Source organism: Chiloscyllium plagiosum, unplaced genomic scaffold, assembly GCF_037043375.1.
Source record: "Chiloscyllium plagiosum isolate Xiang-an unplaced genomic scaffold, Cpla_swu_hap1 HiC_scaffold_35, whole genome shotgun sequence".
NCBI lineage: Eukaryota > Metazoa > Chordata > Chondrichthyes > Orectolobiformes > Hemiscylliidae > Chiloscyllium > Chiloscyllium plagiosum.
Genome location: NW_028270173.1, coordinates 38,223,036 through 38,240,479, shown reverse-complemented (window position 1 = coordinate 38,240,479; position 17,444 = coordinate 38,223,036). Strand labels below are relative to the sequence as shown.

Below are 17,444 nucleotides of genomic sequence, written 5' to 3'. Positions count from 1 at the left end.
CGCAGGCATAGGTGGATGGACTAGTAAATTTGCAGATGACACTAAAGTTGGTGAAGTGGTGGACAGTGGAAGAATGTTACAGGTTGCAGGGGGACTTGGATAAACTGCAGAATTAGGCTGAGAGATGGCAAATGGAGTTCAATGCAGCTAAATGTGAGGTGACGCACTTTGAGAAGCATAACAGGAAGGCAGAGTACTGGGTCAATGGTACAATTCTTGGTAGTGTGGATGTGCAGAGGGATCTTGGAGTCCATGTACATAGATGCCTGAAAGTTGCCTCCCAGGTGGATAGTGTTGTTAAGAAGGTATACAGTGTGTTAGGTTTCATTGGTAGAGGGATTGAGTTCCGGAGCTGCATTATCATGTTGCAACTATACAAAACACTGGTGGGCCACACTTGGAATATTATGTGCAGTTCTGGTCTCCATATTTCGGGAAGGATGTGGAAGCATTGGAAAAGGTGCAGAGGAGATTTACCACAATGTTGCCTGGTCTGGAGGGAAGGTCTTATGAGGAAAGGCTGAGAGACTTGAACCTGTTCTCATTGGCAAGAAGGTGGCTAAGAGGGGATTTGATAGAGATATTCGAGATGATCAGAGGATTAGATAAGGTAGACAGTGAAAGTCTTTTTCCAAGGATGATGACGTCAGCTTGTACGAGGGGGCATAACTACAAATCGAAGGGTGATAGATTTAAGACAGATGTCAGAGGCAGGTTCTTTACTCAGAGAGTGGTAAGGGCGTGGAATGCCCTGCATGCCAATGTAGTTAACTCAGCCACATTAGGGAGATTTAAACAATCCTTAGATAAGCACATGGATGATGATGGGATAGTGTAGGGGGATGAACATGGGTTGGCGCAACATCAAGAACCAAAGGGCCTGTTCTGCGCTGGATTGTTCTATGTCAAAGATGGTTTTGGGTGGTTTGAGGTGACCCTAGTGCTGTCTCAGGGCTGCTGCTGCAGAAGTGAGCTTGGGTTCCTTATGTGTATGTGTCCAATGCAGATTCATGGAGGAGGCGACAGAGGCAGATTTGGCCCAGTATGAGAGCCTGGGGCAGCAGCAGCAGCTGCATCGGCGAGGTAGGCCCAAAGTGGACTCATGGAGCTGGTGGAGTTGGGTTTGGGCCAGTGTAGTACTGGGTGGCATCGGTGGCATCTGGATTGGTGAGGTCCAGCGAGGACTCTGTGGCGAGGGTGTCGGTGGAGATGAGATGGCATCGAAGAGAGGCAACTTGCATTCCAGAGGCTGCAGCACAGTGAAGAGGACTTGGCACTGCCAACCAGGCCCATGGTGGGGCAATTAACAAGGAGGAGTTTAAAGTTGGGCACTCTTTCCTTGTTTCTTCATTTCTCTGCCTTTATATCTTACGTTTTGGGTCATTTTCCCGTGTTTTAAGAGCAGTCACACTATGCGACATTTTTCCATGTATCTTTGTAACAAGATATATGTTTCAATCAATAAATCACTCACTTCCAGTCATCAAAACCAGTGTTAGTGGAGGGTCAGTTCGACAGACAAATCAACTTGAGCAAATTGTCTGTCTCACACGACACAGCATTGTCTTTCGGCGAAGATCTAGTGTGTTTAGCCAGCTTAGGGACAACAGTTTCTGAATGGACTTTGAATTTATTTGGATACAGTCTTCTTCATGTCCATCCAAGCCGATATATTTAAAAGCCCATCATCCTAAACTGGACTCTAAAGATTCATTAGTAGCACGCTTCTCTCTAATTCTGCAGGGCCACCTCATGAAGAAGCTTTGTGCAGCCTGAGGGTGCCTACATGGTATCAGTCAAATGCTTCAAGGGTTGCGTTTAGTTGAACCCAATGGCTCGGATTTTTGCCATGGTGGGAGGGGCTTCCTGTACTGGGAAAAATGGCAGAGGTGTCCAAGAGTGATAAGCCTCTCCCCTGGGAAATGGCGACTCCCAAATTGCATGGGCAAGAATGGAGGCAGGATGCATTTTACATAAAGCAATCACTACAGCACAGGAACAGGCCCTTCGGCCCATGATGTTGCGTCGAACATGATGCCAATCCCTTCTGCCTGCCCTCGGTCCATACCCCTCCATTCCATGTGCTTATCTAAAAGTCCTTTAAACGCCCCTGTTCAATCTGCCTCCACCACCCCTGGTAGTGTGTTCCAGACTCCCCTCACATCTCCTTTGACCTTTCCCCATCTCACCTTTAAATGTGTTCTCCCTAGTAATAGACATTTTAACTCTGGGAGAAACTTTGTGGGTGGCACGGTGGCACAGTGGTTAGCACTGCTGCCTCACAGCGCCAGAGACCCGGGTTCAATTCCCACCTCAGGCGACTGACTGCACATTCTCCCCGTGTCTGCGTGGGTTTCCTCCGGGTGCTCCGGTTTCCTCCCACAGTCCTAAAGATGTGCAGGTCAGGTGAATTGGCCATGCTAAATTACCTGTAGTGTTAGGTAAGGGATAGATGTAGGGGTATGGGTGGGTTGCGCTTCGGCGGGGCGGTGTGGACTTGTTGGGCCAAAGGGCCTGTTTCCACACTGTAAGTAATCTAATCTAAAGATTCTGACCATCAGTCCTGCCTATGCATCTCATAATTTTATACAATTCTATCAAGTCTCCCCTCAGCCTCCGCTGCTCCAGAGAAAACAACCCGAGTTTTACTAACCTCTCCTTATAGCATACACATGCACATTGTCCAAAGTCATCTGGCCTTTTGAAATGCAGTGGGATTTCAGGAGCCTGTGTGAGTGATATTTAAAGGTTAGACCTGCAAAGGACCATCCTAATCTTTGTTAATTCATTTGGATATCTAAGTTACCTCTTGGGAAAGGAAAGGTACTCCTCTGGATCTTGTCCCTGGATCGTTTTAGTATGGGTAAGGTGCCCTTTGGTGTAAACTGCCCTTTGGAATTGTTTAAACATAAGCATAAATATGTCTAAAAAGTGTAAAACTATCAGGTGCATCTGTCCAAAAGGCCCATCAGAAGTGTTGAAAGGAGCTGTTGAGAGTTACCATCAGAACACATCGAAGGGAGCATTTATCGCTTCTTTGCCCACACTCCTAGCCTGTCCAAGCCGCCCCCCCCCCCCCCCACCACTTCCTCAACACGACCTGTCCCTCCATCTCTCTTTGTGTCATCTGCAAACATTGCAAAAAATGTCCTTAGTTCCTTTGTCCAGATCATTAATGCATCACATGACTACTTGTGGGCTCCACACTGCCCGCTGTAAAACCACCTGAGTCACTATCTGCCATCCTTTATCCCCACTCTCTGCCTTCTGCCAGTCAGCCAATCCTCGATCTGTGACAGTACCTTGCCCCTTGGCTCTTCTTTAGCAGCCTCATGTGCGGCACCTTGTCGATTACCTTCTGCAAATCCACAAAACAGCATGTCCACTGGCTCTCCTTTGTCTATTACCTCCTCAAAGAATTCTCACCGATCTGTCAGGCATGACCTGCCCTTGATGAAGCCGTGCTGACTCAGCCCTACTTTACCATACACTTCTAAGCACTCCGCAATCTTATCCTGAATATCGGACTCTAAAATCTTACCAATGACTGAGGTCAGATGAATCAGCCTATAGTTTCATGTCTTCTGCCCCTCTCCCTTCTTCAACAGGGGTGTTACATTAGCTATTTTCCAGTCCTCTGTATGATAGGTTGGGGTCATATTTTCACACAAGCTGCGTAAGTGCTCGACAGAACAATGACAGGATGGTGAAGGGGTATTTCTTGACATGGATGATGAATGGATGGATCTAGAATTCTGGATTAGTGGTGCTGGAAGAGCACAACAGTTCAGGCAGCATCCAAGGAGCAGCGAAATCGACGTTTCGGGCAAAAGCCCTTCATCAGGAATAAAGGCAGTGAGCCTGAAGGGTGGAGAGATAAGCTAGAGGAGGGTGGGGGTGGGGAGAAAGTAGCATAGAGTACAATGGGTGAGTGGGGGAGGGGATGAAGGTGATAGGTCAGGGAGGAGAGGGTGGAGTGGATAGGTGGAAAAGGAGATAGACAGGTAGGACACGTCCGGACAAGTCATGGGGACAGTGCTGAGCTGGAAGTTTGGAACTAGGGTGAGGTGGGGGAAAGGGAAACGAGGAAACTGTTCAAGTCTATATTGATGCCCTAAGGTTGAAGTGTTCCGAGGCGGAAGATGAGACGTTCTTCCTCCAGGCGTCTGGTGGTGAGGGAGCGGCGGTGAAGGATGCCCAGGACCTCCATGTCCTCGGCAAAGTGGGAGGGGGAGTTGAAATGTTGGGCCACGGGGCGGTGTGGTTGATTGGTGCGGGTGTCCCGGAGATGTTCCCTAAGAACGCCTCATCTTCCGCCTCGGAACACTTCAACCTCAGGGCATCAATGTGGACATCAACAGTTTCCTCATTTCCCCTTCCCCCACCTTACCTCAGTTCCAAACTTCCAGCTCAGCACTGTCCCCATGACTTGTCCGGACTTGTCCTACCTGCCTATCTCCTTTTCCACCTATCCACGCCATCCTCTCCTCCCTGACCTATCACCTTCATCCCCTCCCCCACTCACCCATTGTACTCTATGCTACTTTCTCCCCACCCCCACCCTCCTCTAGCTTATCTCTCCACCCTTCAGGCTCACTGCCTTTATTCCTGATGACGGGCTTTTGCCTGAAACGTCAATTTCGCTGCTCCTTGGATGCTGCCTTATCTGTTGTGCTCTTCCAGCACCACTAATCCAGAACCTGGTTTCCAGCATCTGCAGTCATTGTTTTTACCCCAATGGATGGATCTATGTTGGCATGACAGGGAGAGCAATGGGGTTGGATGGAAAAGGATGTGCATTGGCTGTGAGGGGTCATGGGAGTGGACAGGAGCACAGGTTGGCATGGGTGCAACTGGGGGGAGCATGGGCAGTGGCTAGAGGGGCATCGGTTGACTAGGTGGAACCATGGAGGTGGTTGGGATAGTGAGATGGCATTGACGGGGACACAGGGTCTGCCTGAGGGGCAGCAAAGGGGCATTTGAAGGAAGGCGGGAGGTGGGAATAATGTTTCCCATTTGGAGACAATGCTGACCGCCCAAGGCCGTTCCCTGGACTGAGCCAGTCTCCACAGCTGGCAGCTTCCTTCTGCCTGACCGAAGGTCGAAGCCAGGCTTCACCACAGCCTGCCCTCAACCGAGGGTCCGGGAGATTGGCTTTTAAAGGACGGCCTGGGGGAACCCTGAGCACCAGGGAGGCAAAACCCGGGGGCCGATGTACAATCAGAGCCAAAGCAGTGCATAGGATCACCTTCGCCCGTTTGCTGTCTCTTCGGGTGGCTTGAGGAGCCCTGCTCTCTAGAAAGCCTCATCCTGACTAAGTGCCTGCCTTTGGTTATCTTCCCTCAGGCAGACTGCTCTCCCAGAACGGGATTTGTCGAGATGACTTTTGCAGCTGGTGGAAATGCTCAGTTGTCTGTGTTGCTTGGTCTGGTTTCAAAAGCCCCAGTTTCCCGCCCCCCCACCACCCTTGGCACTACTGCTCGCTGTCAAGTGCAGTCCCACCTCGGTCCAACTCTACCTGTGTGAGCAATTAGTGTGAATGAATGCCAAATTCTCTCCGACTCCTTAATTCCCCTCGCCTTGCCTCTCCTGTGAGTTTGGCAATGGGTTTATTGCCAGCTGCACATGATCATTTCCAACCGAATACAGATTTTCCCTTCTCAGGCTGCTCCGTCATCTCACTGTGTTTATTTAAGCTCAGTTTATAGCTGCCGGAAATGCTATTGTAAGATCACCATCTTGCACAGTTTCGGGCTACTTTTCTGGCGCACGGTCACCTCCCTAATGCATTTCTCCCTACCCCCATCTCCCTCACTGCCCTTTCTCCCTCACTGTCACCCTGTCCACGGTGCTCACTTCATGGCCATCAGACTGAACCCCCTCCTAAAACCATGGCTCAACGCATTGATCGAGACTGCTTCCTCCGACCATCTGGACTGAATTCTTCGCAAGAGCCGCTGTAGCTGTCAGCTTCCAGTCTGATTGATCAGCCCTCCGTCTGTACAATATTTCATCCACCAGCCACACACGATTCCTTTCGCTTGCAACCCAGCTGCACAGTCCGTGGCTGTAATACTCACACCTTCACACATCTGCCTGCACCCGCTGTTGGCAAATGCCCCCCTCCCTTATCTGGAGAGAACGTCCCTGCTAAACCGCACCCCCCCCCCCCCCCCCATGCCGAGTCCACTCTCCTTCCCTCTGTGAGCCCCCCTGCATTTGTCTATCCCCTTGCACAACCGCAGAAGTACCAAAGCTGGCCACTCGCCTGACCATGCAATTTGAAATCGAAATTAAAAATCACACAACACCAGGTTATAGTCCAACAGGTTTATTTGGAAGCACTAGCTTTCTGAGCGCTGCTCCTTCATCAGGTGATTGTGGAGTACACATAATTTACAGTAAATTTATTGCTGTAAGTTCTGTATCTTACAATTGTGCACTCCACAATCACTTGATGAAGGAGCCACGCTCCGAAAGCTAGTGCTTCCAATTAAACCTGTTGGACTATAACCTGGTGTTGTGTGATTTTTAACTTAGTACACCCCAGTCCAACACCGACATCCCCATAGAGTCATAGAGATGTACAGCATAGAAACCGACCCTTCGGTCCAACCCGTCCATGCCGACCAGATATCCCAACCCAATCTAGTCCCACCTGCCAGCACCCGGCCCGTATTCCTCCAAACCCTTCCTATTCATATACCCATCCAAATGCTTTTTAAATGTTGTAATTGTACCAGCCTCCACCACATCCTCTGGCAGCTCATTCCATACACGTAGCACCCTCTGTGTGAAAAGGTTCGAAATGTTTCCGTGCTTGATAGTGAGAAACTTGAGTATGGCTGAGAGACTGAAACTTGTTGTCTTGCCCTCATCAGGACACGATTGCAAGAATCCCAAACCTTACTGGGAGCGACAATTCACACTGTGTGAGAAGATTGGCTGACGGGTGGACTGTGATTGGAGCGACGTTGCTATGGAGAATGCACCACATCCATCAGGTTTGTGTTTCAGGTTCAAATCGGGCAAGTAGACCCTGATTGGTCATGGAATGGGTCAGGGAATGGCTTTCCCCCCCAAGATCCGGTTCAAGTTGAAGAAGGCGCTATGTGTAGTCATAGAGTACAGCAAGGAAACAGACCCTTTGGTCCATACCGTCCATGCTGAACAGATATCCCAACCCAATCTTGTCCCACCTGCCAGTACACGGCCCATATCCCTCCAAACCCTTCCAATTCATATACCCAACCAAATGCCTCTTAAATGCTGCAATTGTACCAGCCTCCACCACTTCCTCTGGCAGCTCATTCAAGTTTCACAACAAGATGTTGTGAAACTTGAAAGGGTTCAGAAAAGATTTACAGGATTGGAGGACCTGAGCTACAGGGAGAGGTTGAACAGACTGGGGCTGTTTTCCCTGGAGCATCAGAGGCTGAGGGGTGACCTTATAGAGGTTTACAAAATTATGAGGGGCATGGATAGGATAAATAGACAAAGTCTTTTCCCTGGGGTTGGGGAGTCCAAACTTGTTGTCTTGCCCTCATCAGGATACAATTGCAAGAATCCCAAATCTCACTGTGAGCGACAATTCACACTGTGTGAGAAGATTGGCTGATGGGTGGACTGTGATTAGAGCGACGTTGCTATGGAGAATGCACCAGAGGCATTTGACAAGGTTCCCCATGGGAGACTGATTAGCAAGGTTAGATCTCATGGAATACAGGGAGAACTAGCCATTTGGCTACAGAACTGGCTCAAAGGTAGAAGACAGAGGGTGGTGGTGGAGGGTTGTTTTTCAGACTGGAGGCCTGTGACCAGTGGAGTGCCACAAGGATCGATGCTGGGCCCTCTACTTTTTGTCATTTACATAAATGATTTGGATGCGAGCATAAGAGGTACAGTTAGTAAGTTTGCAGATGACACCAAAATTGGAGGTGAAGTGGACAGCGAAGAGGGTTACCTCAGATTACAACAGGATCTTGACCAGATGGGCCAATGGGCTGAGAAGTGGCAGATGGAGTTTAATTCAGATAAATGTGAGGTGCTGCATTTTGGGAAAGCAAATCTTAGCAGGACTTATACACTTAATGGTAAGGCCCTAGGGAGTGTTGCTGAACAAAGAGACCTTGGAGTGCAGGTTCATAGCTCCTTGAATAGGAAGGGTTTGGAGAGATATGGGCCAGGTGCTGGCAGGTGGGACTAGAGTGGGTTGGGATATCTGGTCGGCATGGACGGGTTGGACTGAAGGGTCTGTTGCCATGCTGTACATCTCTATGACTCTGACTAACAAGCAGGTTAGACTAAGGAGAACCAATGGATGTTATCTGCCTGGACTTCAAGAAGGCCTTTGACAAGGTGCTACATAGGAGGCTACTGAATAAGGTAAGGGCCCGTGGTATTAGAGGCAAGGTACTAACAGGAATAGAAGCTTGGCTGTCTGGCAGAAAGCATAGAGTGCGGATAAAAGGGTCCTTCCCAGGATGGCAGCCAGTGACGAGTGGTGTTCCACAAGTGTCAGTGTTGAGACCACATCTTTTCACTTTATACATTAATGCTCTAGATGAAGGAACTGAGGGCATTCTGGTTAAGTTTGCAGATGACACAAAGATAGGTAGACATACAGGTAACATTGAGGAGGTGGAGAGGCTGCAGAAGAATATGGACAGGTTAGGAGAGTGGGCAAAGAGGTTGCAGATTGAATACAATGTGGGAAAAGGTGAAGTCATGCACTTTGGTAGGAAGATTAGAGGCATGGACTATTTTCTAAACAGGGAGAACATTCAGAAGTCTGAAGTACAAAGAGACTTGAGAGATCTAGTCCAGGATTCTCTCAAGGTAAACTTGCAGGTTGAGTCAGTAGTTAGGATAACAAATGAAATGATGGCATTTATTTCAAGAGGGTTTGAAAATAAAAGCAGTACTCCAAAAGCTCTATAAGGCTTTGGTCAGACCACATTTGGAGTATTGTGCACAGTTTGGGCCCCATATCTCAGGAAGGATGTACTGACCCTGGAGGGTGTTCAGTGGAGGTTCACTGAAATGAAAAGCTTAACATATGGGGAATGTTTGAGCACTCTGGATTTATACTCGATGGAATTTAGAAGGATTAGGTAGGATCTAACTGAAACATACAGAATACTGAATGGTCTGGACAGAGTGGATGTTGGGAAGATGTTTCCATTGGTCAGAGAGACTAGGACCTGAGGGCACAGCCTTCGAGTAAAGGGAAGACCTGTTTGATTGGAGAAAAGGAGAAACTTCATCAGGCAGAGAGTGGGGACTCTATGGAATTCACTGCCACAGAAGGCTGTGGAAGCGAGGCCACTGAGTATATTTAAGACTGAGTTCGATAGGTTCTCAATTATAAAGGGGATCAAGGGTTATGGGGAGAAAGCGAGAGAATGGCATTGAGAAATTTATCAGCCCTGATTGAATGGCAGAGCAGACTCAATGGGCTGAATGGCCTAATTTCTGCTCCTACTTCTTATGGTCATATGGTCTTAGACACAGACTGTTTGATTCTCTTGCAGACCATCTCCAGTCGGTCAACACACCTAAACCCGACATCTAGTTGACTGTTATTTTAACGCTCCCTCCTGGCTCCTGCTCTGACGTCTCTGTCCTAAGCCAGCTGCAGAGTTCCAGGTAAGCTCAACACAACCTTAAAGGGATAATCTGTCACTTTTCAGACTTCAAGGCACTGACATTGGCTTCAACCAATGGTCCCCATCTTCCCTGTTTCATTGTGTTTATATTTATCTGTCTTTACTTTCACATTTAGATGGTTGCTAATACTCTTATCAAGTTTTATAGATGCACCATAGAAAACATTCTATCTGGATACATCACGGCTTGATTAGATTAGATTCCCTACAGTGTGGAAACAGGCCTTTTGGTCCAACAAGTCCACATCAACCCTCCAAAGAATAACCCACCCAGACCCATTTCCCTCTGACTAATGCACCTAACACTATGGGCAATTCACCCTGACCTGCACATCTTTGGACTGTGAGAGGAAACCGAAGCACCCGGAGGAAACCCACGCAAACACAGGGAGAATGTGCAAACTCCACACAGACAGTCACCCGAGGCTGGAATCGAACCTGGGACCCTGGTGCTGTGAGGCAGCAGTGCCAACTACTGAGCCACCGTGCCATAGTACATGCTTGGTACGGCAACTGTCCTGCCTAGGATCATTAGACACTACAGGGAGTTGTGAACACAGCCCAACCCATTGACCCAACCTTCCATCCACTGACTCCATTTACACTCCTCACTGCCTTGGAAAGGCAGCCAAGCATTATCAAAGACCCCTCCCATCCCGGTTATAATCTCTTCCAACCTCTTCCACCAGGCATAAGACACGAAAGCTTAAACACATGTAGCAACAGATTCAAGAACAGCTTCCTCCCTGCTTTAATTGGACTTCTGAATGGACCTCTCAAATTTTAAATTTAATGTTGATCTGCACGTTCTCTGCAGCCGCGACATTGAATTCCTTGTTCTATTACCCCCAGGCATTTTGTATGGTATGATCTGCCTGTAATGCATGGAAAGCAAAACATTTCCCTGTACTTGGGTACATGTGATAATAATAAATCAAATCAAATCAAATAGTACACACATTGCCATTCACACCTCTTTTAGGCACATTTATCTTTCTCTTTGCTAGTTTCCTTCCCCACTCCCTTTTGTCATTGTATCATTCCTGCACGTACCCCATCCCAGATGTCTTGCTCTCCTTATCATCCTGGTCCGCCTTTTGCTTGTTTGAAATCTTTACACCTGAAAGGTCTTGCATTGTTCCTTATTTGTGGGACATGGGCAATGCTGCCGGGGACGCTGTTTGTTGTCCATCCCCAGCTGCCCTGGGGGGGGGGGGGTCCAGGATTTTGACCCAGTGACTCTGAAGGAATGGCGATATATTTCCAAGTCAGGATGGTGAGTCGCTGGGCAGGGTACTTGCAAGGGGTGGTGTTCCTGTGTGTCTGCTGCCCTTTGGTAGTGGGGGTCATGGATTTCAAAGGTGTCAGAGGGCGAGTGTTTCAGGTTTGTAGGTGTGAACCCCTAATTCTGGTTTTCTGTATTTGTATACCCTTTGGATAAACCTCTCTCCACTCTCAGTATGTGGTCTCTATGCTTACACACTCTGTATGTGTCTCTACGTCTTGTATATGGCTTTCCCGTGGTTTATACATACTGATATGTAGTTGCATACAGAGAAAACCAGATACAGGAATACACTTAGAGACAGATGGAAGGATATAGAGTGTGTACATATAGTTAGAGCCTAGTGTGTTTCAGACAAAGGACCGTAGGGTCACCACAGTTTTCTTTAAGTAGCTCTAATTGCCAGGCTTTCTGCTGCTCTGAATCCCCTATCATTTACCTGGGCTTTAAGAGAGTTAGAGCACAAGGCCATAAGACATAGGAGCAGAATTAAGCCATTAAGTCTGCACTCAATCATGGCTCATCTGTTTCTTAACCCTATTCTCCTGCCTTATCCCCACAGCCCTGATCCCCTTACCAATCATGAATGAGTTGGCTTCCACAGCCCGCCATAGCAAAGAGTTCCACAGATTCACCACCCTCTGTCTGAAGAAATTCCTTCTCATCTCAGTTCTAAAGGGCTATGCTTTCACTCTGAGGCTGTGCCCTTGGGTCCTAGTCTCTCCCACTGGTAGAGACATCTGCTCCACCTTGCAACCCTCTCACAAAAAAAATGTCTTCTCCCATGTTGGTGTCATCAGTAAATTTTGAAATATTGAAATTGATCTTCCCCATCAAATTGTATGTTTAGCTATATTGTAATTGGTGTTAATGCATAAGGTGTTGGGATTCACACAAAAACAGAATTAGAAGAATTTATCAGTATCTGCAGTAAAAATCAATATTGTGATAAACTTAGTCATAACACACAATGAAAACATTACATTCCTACACAGAAGAGTATTTAAACTGGTATGAAAGAACAGGCATAAGTTAGCAAGAAAAGATTTATTTTTAAATGACTGACATAACTTCTACATACATCACCTAAAAACACTGACTGGTGAGGTCTCAGCTAATGCATTCCCATTGCATACGCACACAGCTGGAACATTTTGCTCAAGTAGTTATTATTGTTTTTGTTAACTACACTTCAGATATCAATTTCTGATTAAATATTAAACGTTTTCCTAGTATTCTTTCCAGTCAAATCAACTGAATTTTTTCCAGGGATATTAAGTCCAGAATTTACACAACCTTAACCTAGAGATTCCACATTCATTTGCAGGGGGTTCATTAACTAAGCAACCTCTACACTTATTATTTGTGTCTTTCCAAACTGCTCACTGCTTCTCTATTCACAGGGTGCTTCTCTCCCATATTTGTTGTTGATAGGTTCATTAAAGAGTGTATCGGCAACAAGCCCGTGAGAAAACCAGCCCACGAATGGAGACGCAACTCCTTTCCTTTCTCTTCCATTTTGTCTATGAGCTGACCTTTCTCTGATTGGTCACCTCTGTGAGAATTTTCCATGATATTTGGGTATTTTCACCCACTGCCCCCTACATTTTAACCATTGATGCACATTCCTGCAACTGTGTGTACAGTATCTGTAACTGGCTCTCTCCATGTGTTTTCAGAGAAAGGTTCCCGTCATTTTAATGTCACTGGACTAGTGAATTAGTGCTCTGAGGGTCATGGATTCAAATCCCACTGTGGCAGAGTTGGAGTTTAAATACAACTAATGAATGCAGGAATTGTGACCGTGAAACCAGAAATAATAGCTGTAAACATCCCTTCATTAAGAGAAGGAAATCTACCATCCTTCCCTGCTCTGCCCTTTTTGTGATTGCAGATCGTATCCAATTTCATTTGCTCTTATAGTAACTGCTATTTGAAGCTACACAGTTCAAGGATAAATAGCGATGGGCAACAGGTACTAACCTTGGGCAATGATATCCACAGCCCATGAAAGAATAAAAAGGAAAAAAAAATCAGCTGCGTGCCCAATCCCTGTATCTGTCTGTGTTATGCACCTGAATTTGTCTCTATCTGTATAGATCTCTGTATATGTGTATGAGAATGCATACACTTTGCTGTGATCCATGTCTAGAAATATCCTGTTGGATTGATCCTTCTCTGTATCAGTCTCTGTTTTACGCATTCTTGTCTTTGTGTTCACCTCTTTGCATGTGTGTGAATATACTTTGCTCTGATCCATGTTTAGGAGTTTCTGCCTTTCTGCATACGCCCTCTTTGCCTGTCTCTGTATATGCATTCCTCTCTATTGAACATCCTTCTAAGTATACACGTCTATATGTGTGTTTGTGTGTGTGTGTATACGAGTGTGTGCGACAGATACACTCCTTGCAGTTGATCCAGGTTTAATGAACTCCTTGTTGAGACCGGCTTTCTCTCACTCTCTGTGAGCACCCTCTTATCTTTGTGTGTACAGTTGTGTACGTGTGTACTTCTTGCTCTGACCCATGCCTATATGTATGTCTCTGGGTCTGGGCCTGATTCCTGATGAAGGGCTTTTGCCCGAATCGTCGATTTCGCTGCTCCTCGGAAGCTGCCTGAACTGCTGTGCTCTTCCAGCACCACTAATCCAGAATCTGGTTTCCAGCATCTGCAGTCATTGTTTTTGCCTCTGGGTCTCTCTCTGTCTCCGTGCACCCTGCGTTCCTTCTCTGCGAGTACATCCCTCTCCAGGAATACACATTGTGGGTGGGTGTACATGTGCGCACTGCATTGCTCAGCCTCTCTGCTCGACAACCCGTGATCCGGCTCTCTCTCCTTTGGCTCCTCTGTCCGTTTGAAGTTGCCGGGCCCACTCCTGATTGGTCGGGGACGCCTCTGTGACGTCACGGATTCCCCACGGCCGCGAGGGGGTTGGGTAATTGAGTGACCACGCCCCGCCCCCAATCGCCACCCTCAGCCAATGGGAAGACGGCGGTCGTCCCCCCACCGCGTTCGGATGAACAGAGCTTGGTGGGGGAGAGAACAGGCGGCGATTGGCGAGAAAATCGGGCGGCGCCTTTGGCCGGAGGGGGGCGCACAGGAGCTGGGCTGAGGCAAGGGGGCGAAGCATCGCCGGTCGGTGTCCATTGGAGGCAAGGCGAGGCAGTGGCGGAGCCTTGCGGAGCAGAAAAGGGGGCATGGTTTAATTCACCAGCACATTATCACTCCCACGTCTGAGCCACAGGCAAGTGGGTCCCCCCCCCCCCCCCTCCCAACCAACAAAAAAAAACTTTCCAAGCCCCGGGAACACACCAGAGGTTTTAAAAGGCCAAATAAAGAGAGAAAAAAGCCAGCCCCTCTTCCCATCGCAGTGGCAACAGTCTCCAGGATAAGTGCAGCCTCCCTGCAAACAGAGAAAAAAAAAACCCAATACATGGAGCTATAGACCGGACGCAAGACGGGCTCTCCCGAAATATAAGCCACTCTCCGCTTTCTTTCATCCCTCTCCTCACCTCTCTCCCTCTCTTCCCATTCACATCCGCCACTGCCCACCCCTTTCCCTTTCCACTGGCATTCCTCCTCCCCCCCCCCCCCCCGACCACCAGTATCCCCCTCCCTCCTCCCCTCCTCATCTGCTGACCAACTTCCCACCCCCCTCCCCCTTCCCCAAAGCCGACCTGTCGCCCTCCAGTAAAAAGTGACCCGGTGTTGCAGCTGGGAGCCCGGGGACCATGGATTTGCCGAGGTCCCCTCCGACGAGGAAGAGCTCGATATGGAACTCGAGTTTAGCTGTTTTCATTTTGACACTAGTCCTGTGGCAATCGTCGGGGATCCGGGCAGGTAAGTGAGACGCGCTTCGCCTGACTTCGGTCAATGGAAGTTTCGAACCTGCGCTTTTCTCTCTCTCTCTCTCGCCTGTTCTTTTTTTTTCCCCCCCGAAAAAGATGTTGGGAAAACGGCATAAGGACGAAATGAAGGTAGCAATGTGAGAAGGCAAAGGCGGTGCAAAAAAAAGATATGGCAAGCGAATTTTGAAATAGTGTCTTTAATAAACCTCCTCTGTGTGGCTACAAATGGTGAGGCCAGCTACTTGGACGCTAGTTGCAAAATTATTTTATTGCAAACTTCTCATTCTATTGCGAACATTGCAGTAATTCACCATCCCTCGTTACCTTTTTTTTTGTTGTTTCTGAGTCTGAGTTCATTCTAACTTTTGTTTTAGCTCTCAGGTGAATGCCGCTAGGAGTTCAGAACGGTCGGCGGCTCAGTTGTCAATCAGACTGGAACTGTCTGTCAGAAACTTTCTCTCTCTCTCTCTCTCTCCCCCTGAAGGGGCGCACTTGTTTTGAAATGACAGAGAAGGAAAGATTCTCGCACGGTCACCTTTTCTCCAGTTGGGGGGGGGGGGGGGGGGGGGGGTGAAAAGGGAGTGCGGTTCCGGACGGAATCTGGTCCCATTCTGATTGTGTGTGTTGGGATGAGGGGCGATTGCGAGGGGAGGTGGTGTGCGGGAAGAGGGTGGAGGGGATTGATTGTGGGAGAAACAGAAAGAGAAGTAAGTAGAGACTTCAGCACTGCCATCCTTTACTCACCATCATTTCCAACTCTCCCTCCCTCCCAGGTTAAGCCCACACTGCCTGACTTAACAGGCAAAAGGGTCGGAAACCGAGGTAGGGTGCTTGGGTTGGCGGGGGAGAACAGTGAGGGGATGAGAAAATCGTGAGAAGGTGGTGATCGGAACAAAGTTCCAGCGAGTCCCAGCCACGAGAGCCCCTGACCTCAGACTGCGGGCTGCCAGTATATCGCGCCAGCGTTAGTGAGCGCAGTCTGGGCACAGCGACTGAAGTGGAGCCTTTGTGCCCAGAAAAAGGACCACTTCTGTTCAGTCTGACTCATCCAGCCATCTCTCTGGATAGCTGAAGCTGTGCCAACTCGATAACCGATTGGCATCGGGTGGACGAGGTAGCTAAAGACAGAGTACTTTCTGATCTGTTCCCCTCTTCCCCCCCCCCCCCCCACCCCGTGTCATCACAACTCCCCATTCTCTCCCTTTCTCCCGGTATCATCGTCAGGAAATTGCTGGAGAAACTCTGGACCCAAAACGTAGGCACTGTTTCTGTCTGAGACCAGACCTGCTGAGATTCTCCATCGATTTCTGATCCCCAGCACTCATGTGTGAAGTTTGTGCGTTCGGTCTGTCATTTCAAATCTCACAAATAGGTGCTGGGAGTTGGAGGGTGGGAGCGGAGGGGGGGGGGGGGGGGGGGGGTGTGGTTGCTGGTGATGTGGATCGAAGGAGACTCAACTATTGAGTGAACTCCTGTGAGGACACAAGAGAGATTCGAGGTTTTCAAACGGTGGGATGCCTCGGATCCCTTCCAGCTGTAAGCCCGTCAGCAGCTTGTATGATCGCTGAGCATTAAAATTGTTTGGAAGAGGCTGATCACCTTTCCCCCTCCCCCCCCCCCCCCCCAAAAAAAAATAAGAAACCCCCAGTGCATTGACCGGGGTGAATTACAGCTCTGTATATTTCGGCTTGTAAATAGCCCGAAAGCGCGCCCTGCCTGGCTAACGTGGCAGCCAGCGCTGTGTGAAAACAAACAGGCAAATCTCAAAACAGGGGTCAGTCAGTTCGAGCGCCTGGAAACGTCCAGTTCAGTATCTCTCCCTCCTGGATGGCTGGCGCTCCGCCACACGGACGGGGTGGGGGGGGGGTGAAAGGAAGGGGGGCGGCGAGAAATCTTAATTTAGATCTACATTAAAATTAAAAAAAAACGACTCGGTTAGATTTCGAAGGCTCAGCGTTAAGGTGGGTTAAACCCTCACCTATATTCACTCCCCCCCCCCCCTCCCTCCCCAGAGTGGGTGGCATGTCCCATACGGTGTGAAAGGCCATTTAAAGCTGGCTTCACACTGAAGAGAAAGGCTCGATTGTCCATTCCCAGAATGGCTGGCTGACCCGGAATCCAGCGGGATTCCTTCGCGATCCCGCTACATCCTGCCGACATTCACAAACTGTTTATCTCTCTCTCTCTCTCTCTCTCGCTTTTAGGAAAATGCAGCATTTCTCAGCTGACTCCTGGCACCCCCTCCCATCCTTTCATGGTTGACCCAGTTGCCTGCAGTCTGGCTCATTGATCTGGAAGGCAGCCCGGTCACAACACTCTCTCCGCTCTGTGTGTGTGTGTGTGTCTGTCTCTGTGCGTGTCTGAGTGTGTGTGTATATCTGTCTGTGTGTGTCTGTCTGTCTGTGTGTGTGTCTGTTTGTGTGTATGTGTGTGTGTGGGTGTGTGTGTGTGTCTGTGTGTGTGTGTGTGTCTGTCTCTGTCTGTGTGTGCCTGAGTGTGTGTGTATCTGTCTGTCTCTGTGTGTGTGTGTCTGTCTCTGTGTGTGTGCCTGAGTGTGTGTGTATCTGTCTGTCTCTGTCTGTGTGTGTCTGTCTGTCTCTGTGTGTGTCTGTTTGTGTGTCTGTGTGTATGTGTGTGTGTGGG

General features: G+C 48.6%; 1 protein-coding gene across 6 annotated transcripts in view; it reads left to right on the top strand.

Annotated features, from left to right (window-relative positions):
• The first annotated feature begins 14,238 nt into the window (after positions 1-14,238).
• The window catches only part of LOC122541220 (collagen alpha-1(V) chain-like), a 386,777-nt gene continuing 383,571 nt past the window's right edge, over positions 14,239-17,444 (top strand). For 3 of the 6 annotated variants that reach the window (XM_087979522.1, XM_087979519.1, XM_087979521.1), the window contains exon 1: positions 14,241-14,793. In XM_087979522.1, coding sequence (XP_087835648.1) covers positions 14,685-14,793 — 109 coding nt within the window. In that variant the 5' untranslated portion in view covers positions 14,241-14,684. Of the gene's footprint in view, positions 14,794-17,444 lie in introns of all 6 variants that reach the window. The other 3 variants (XM_087979516.1, XM_087979517.1, XM_087979518.1) reach the window with 2 other exon arrangements.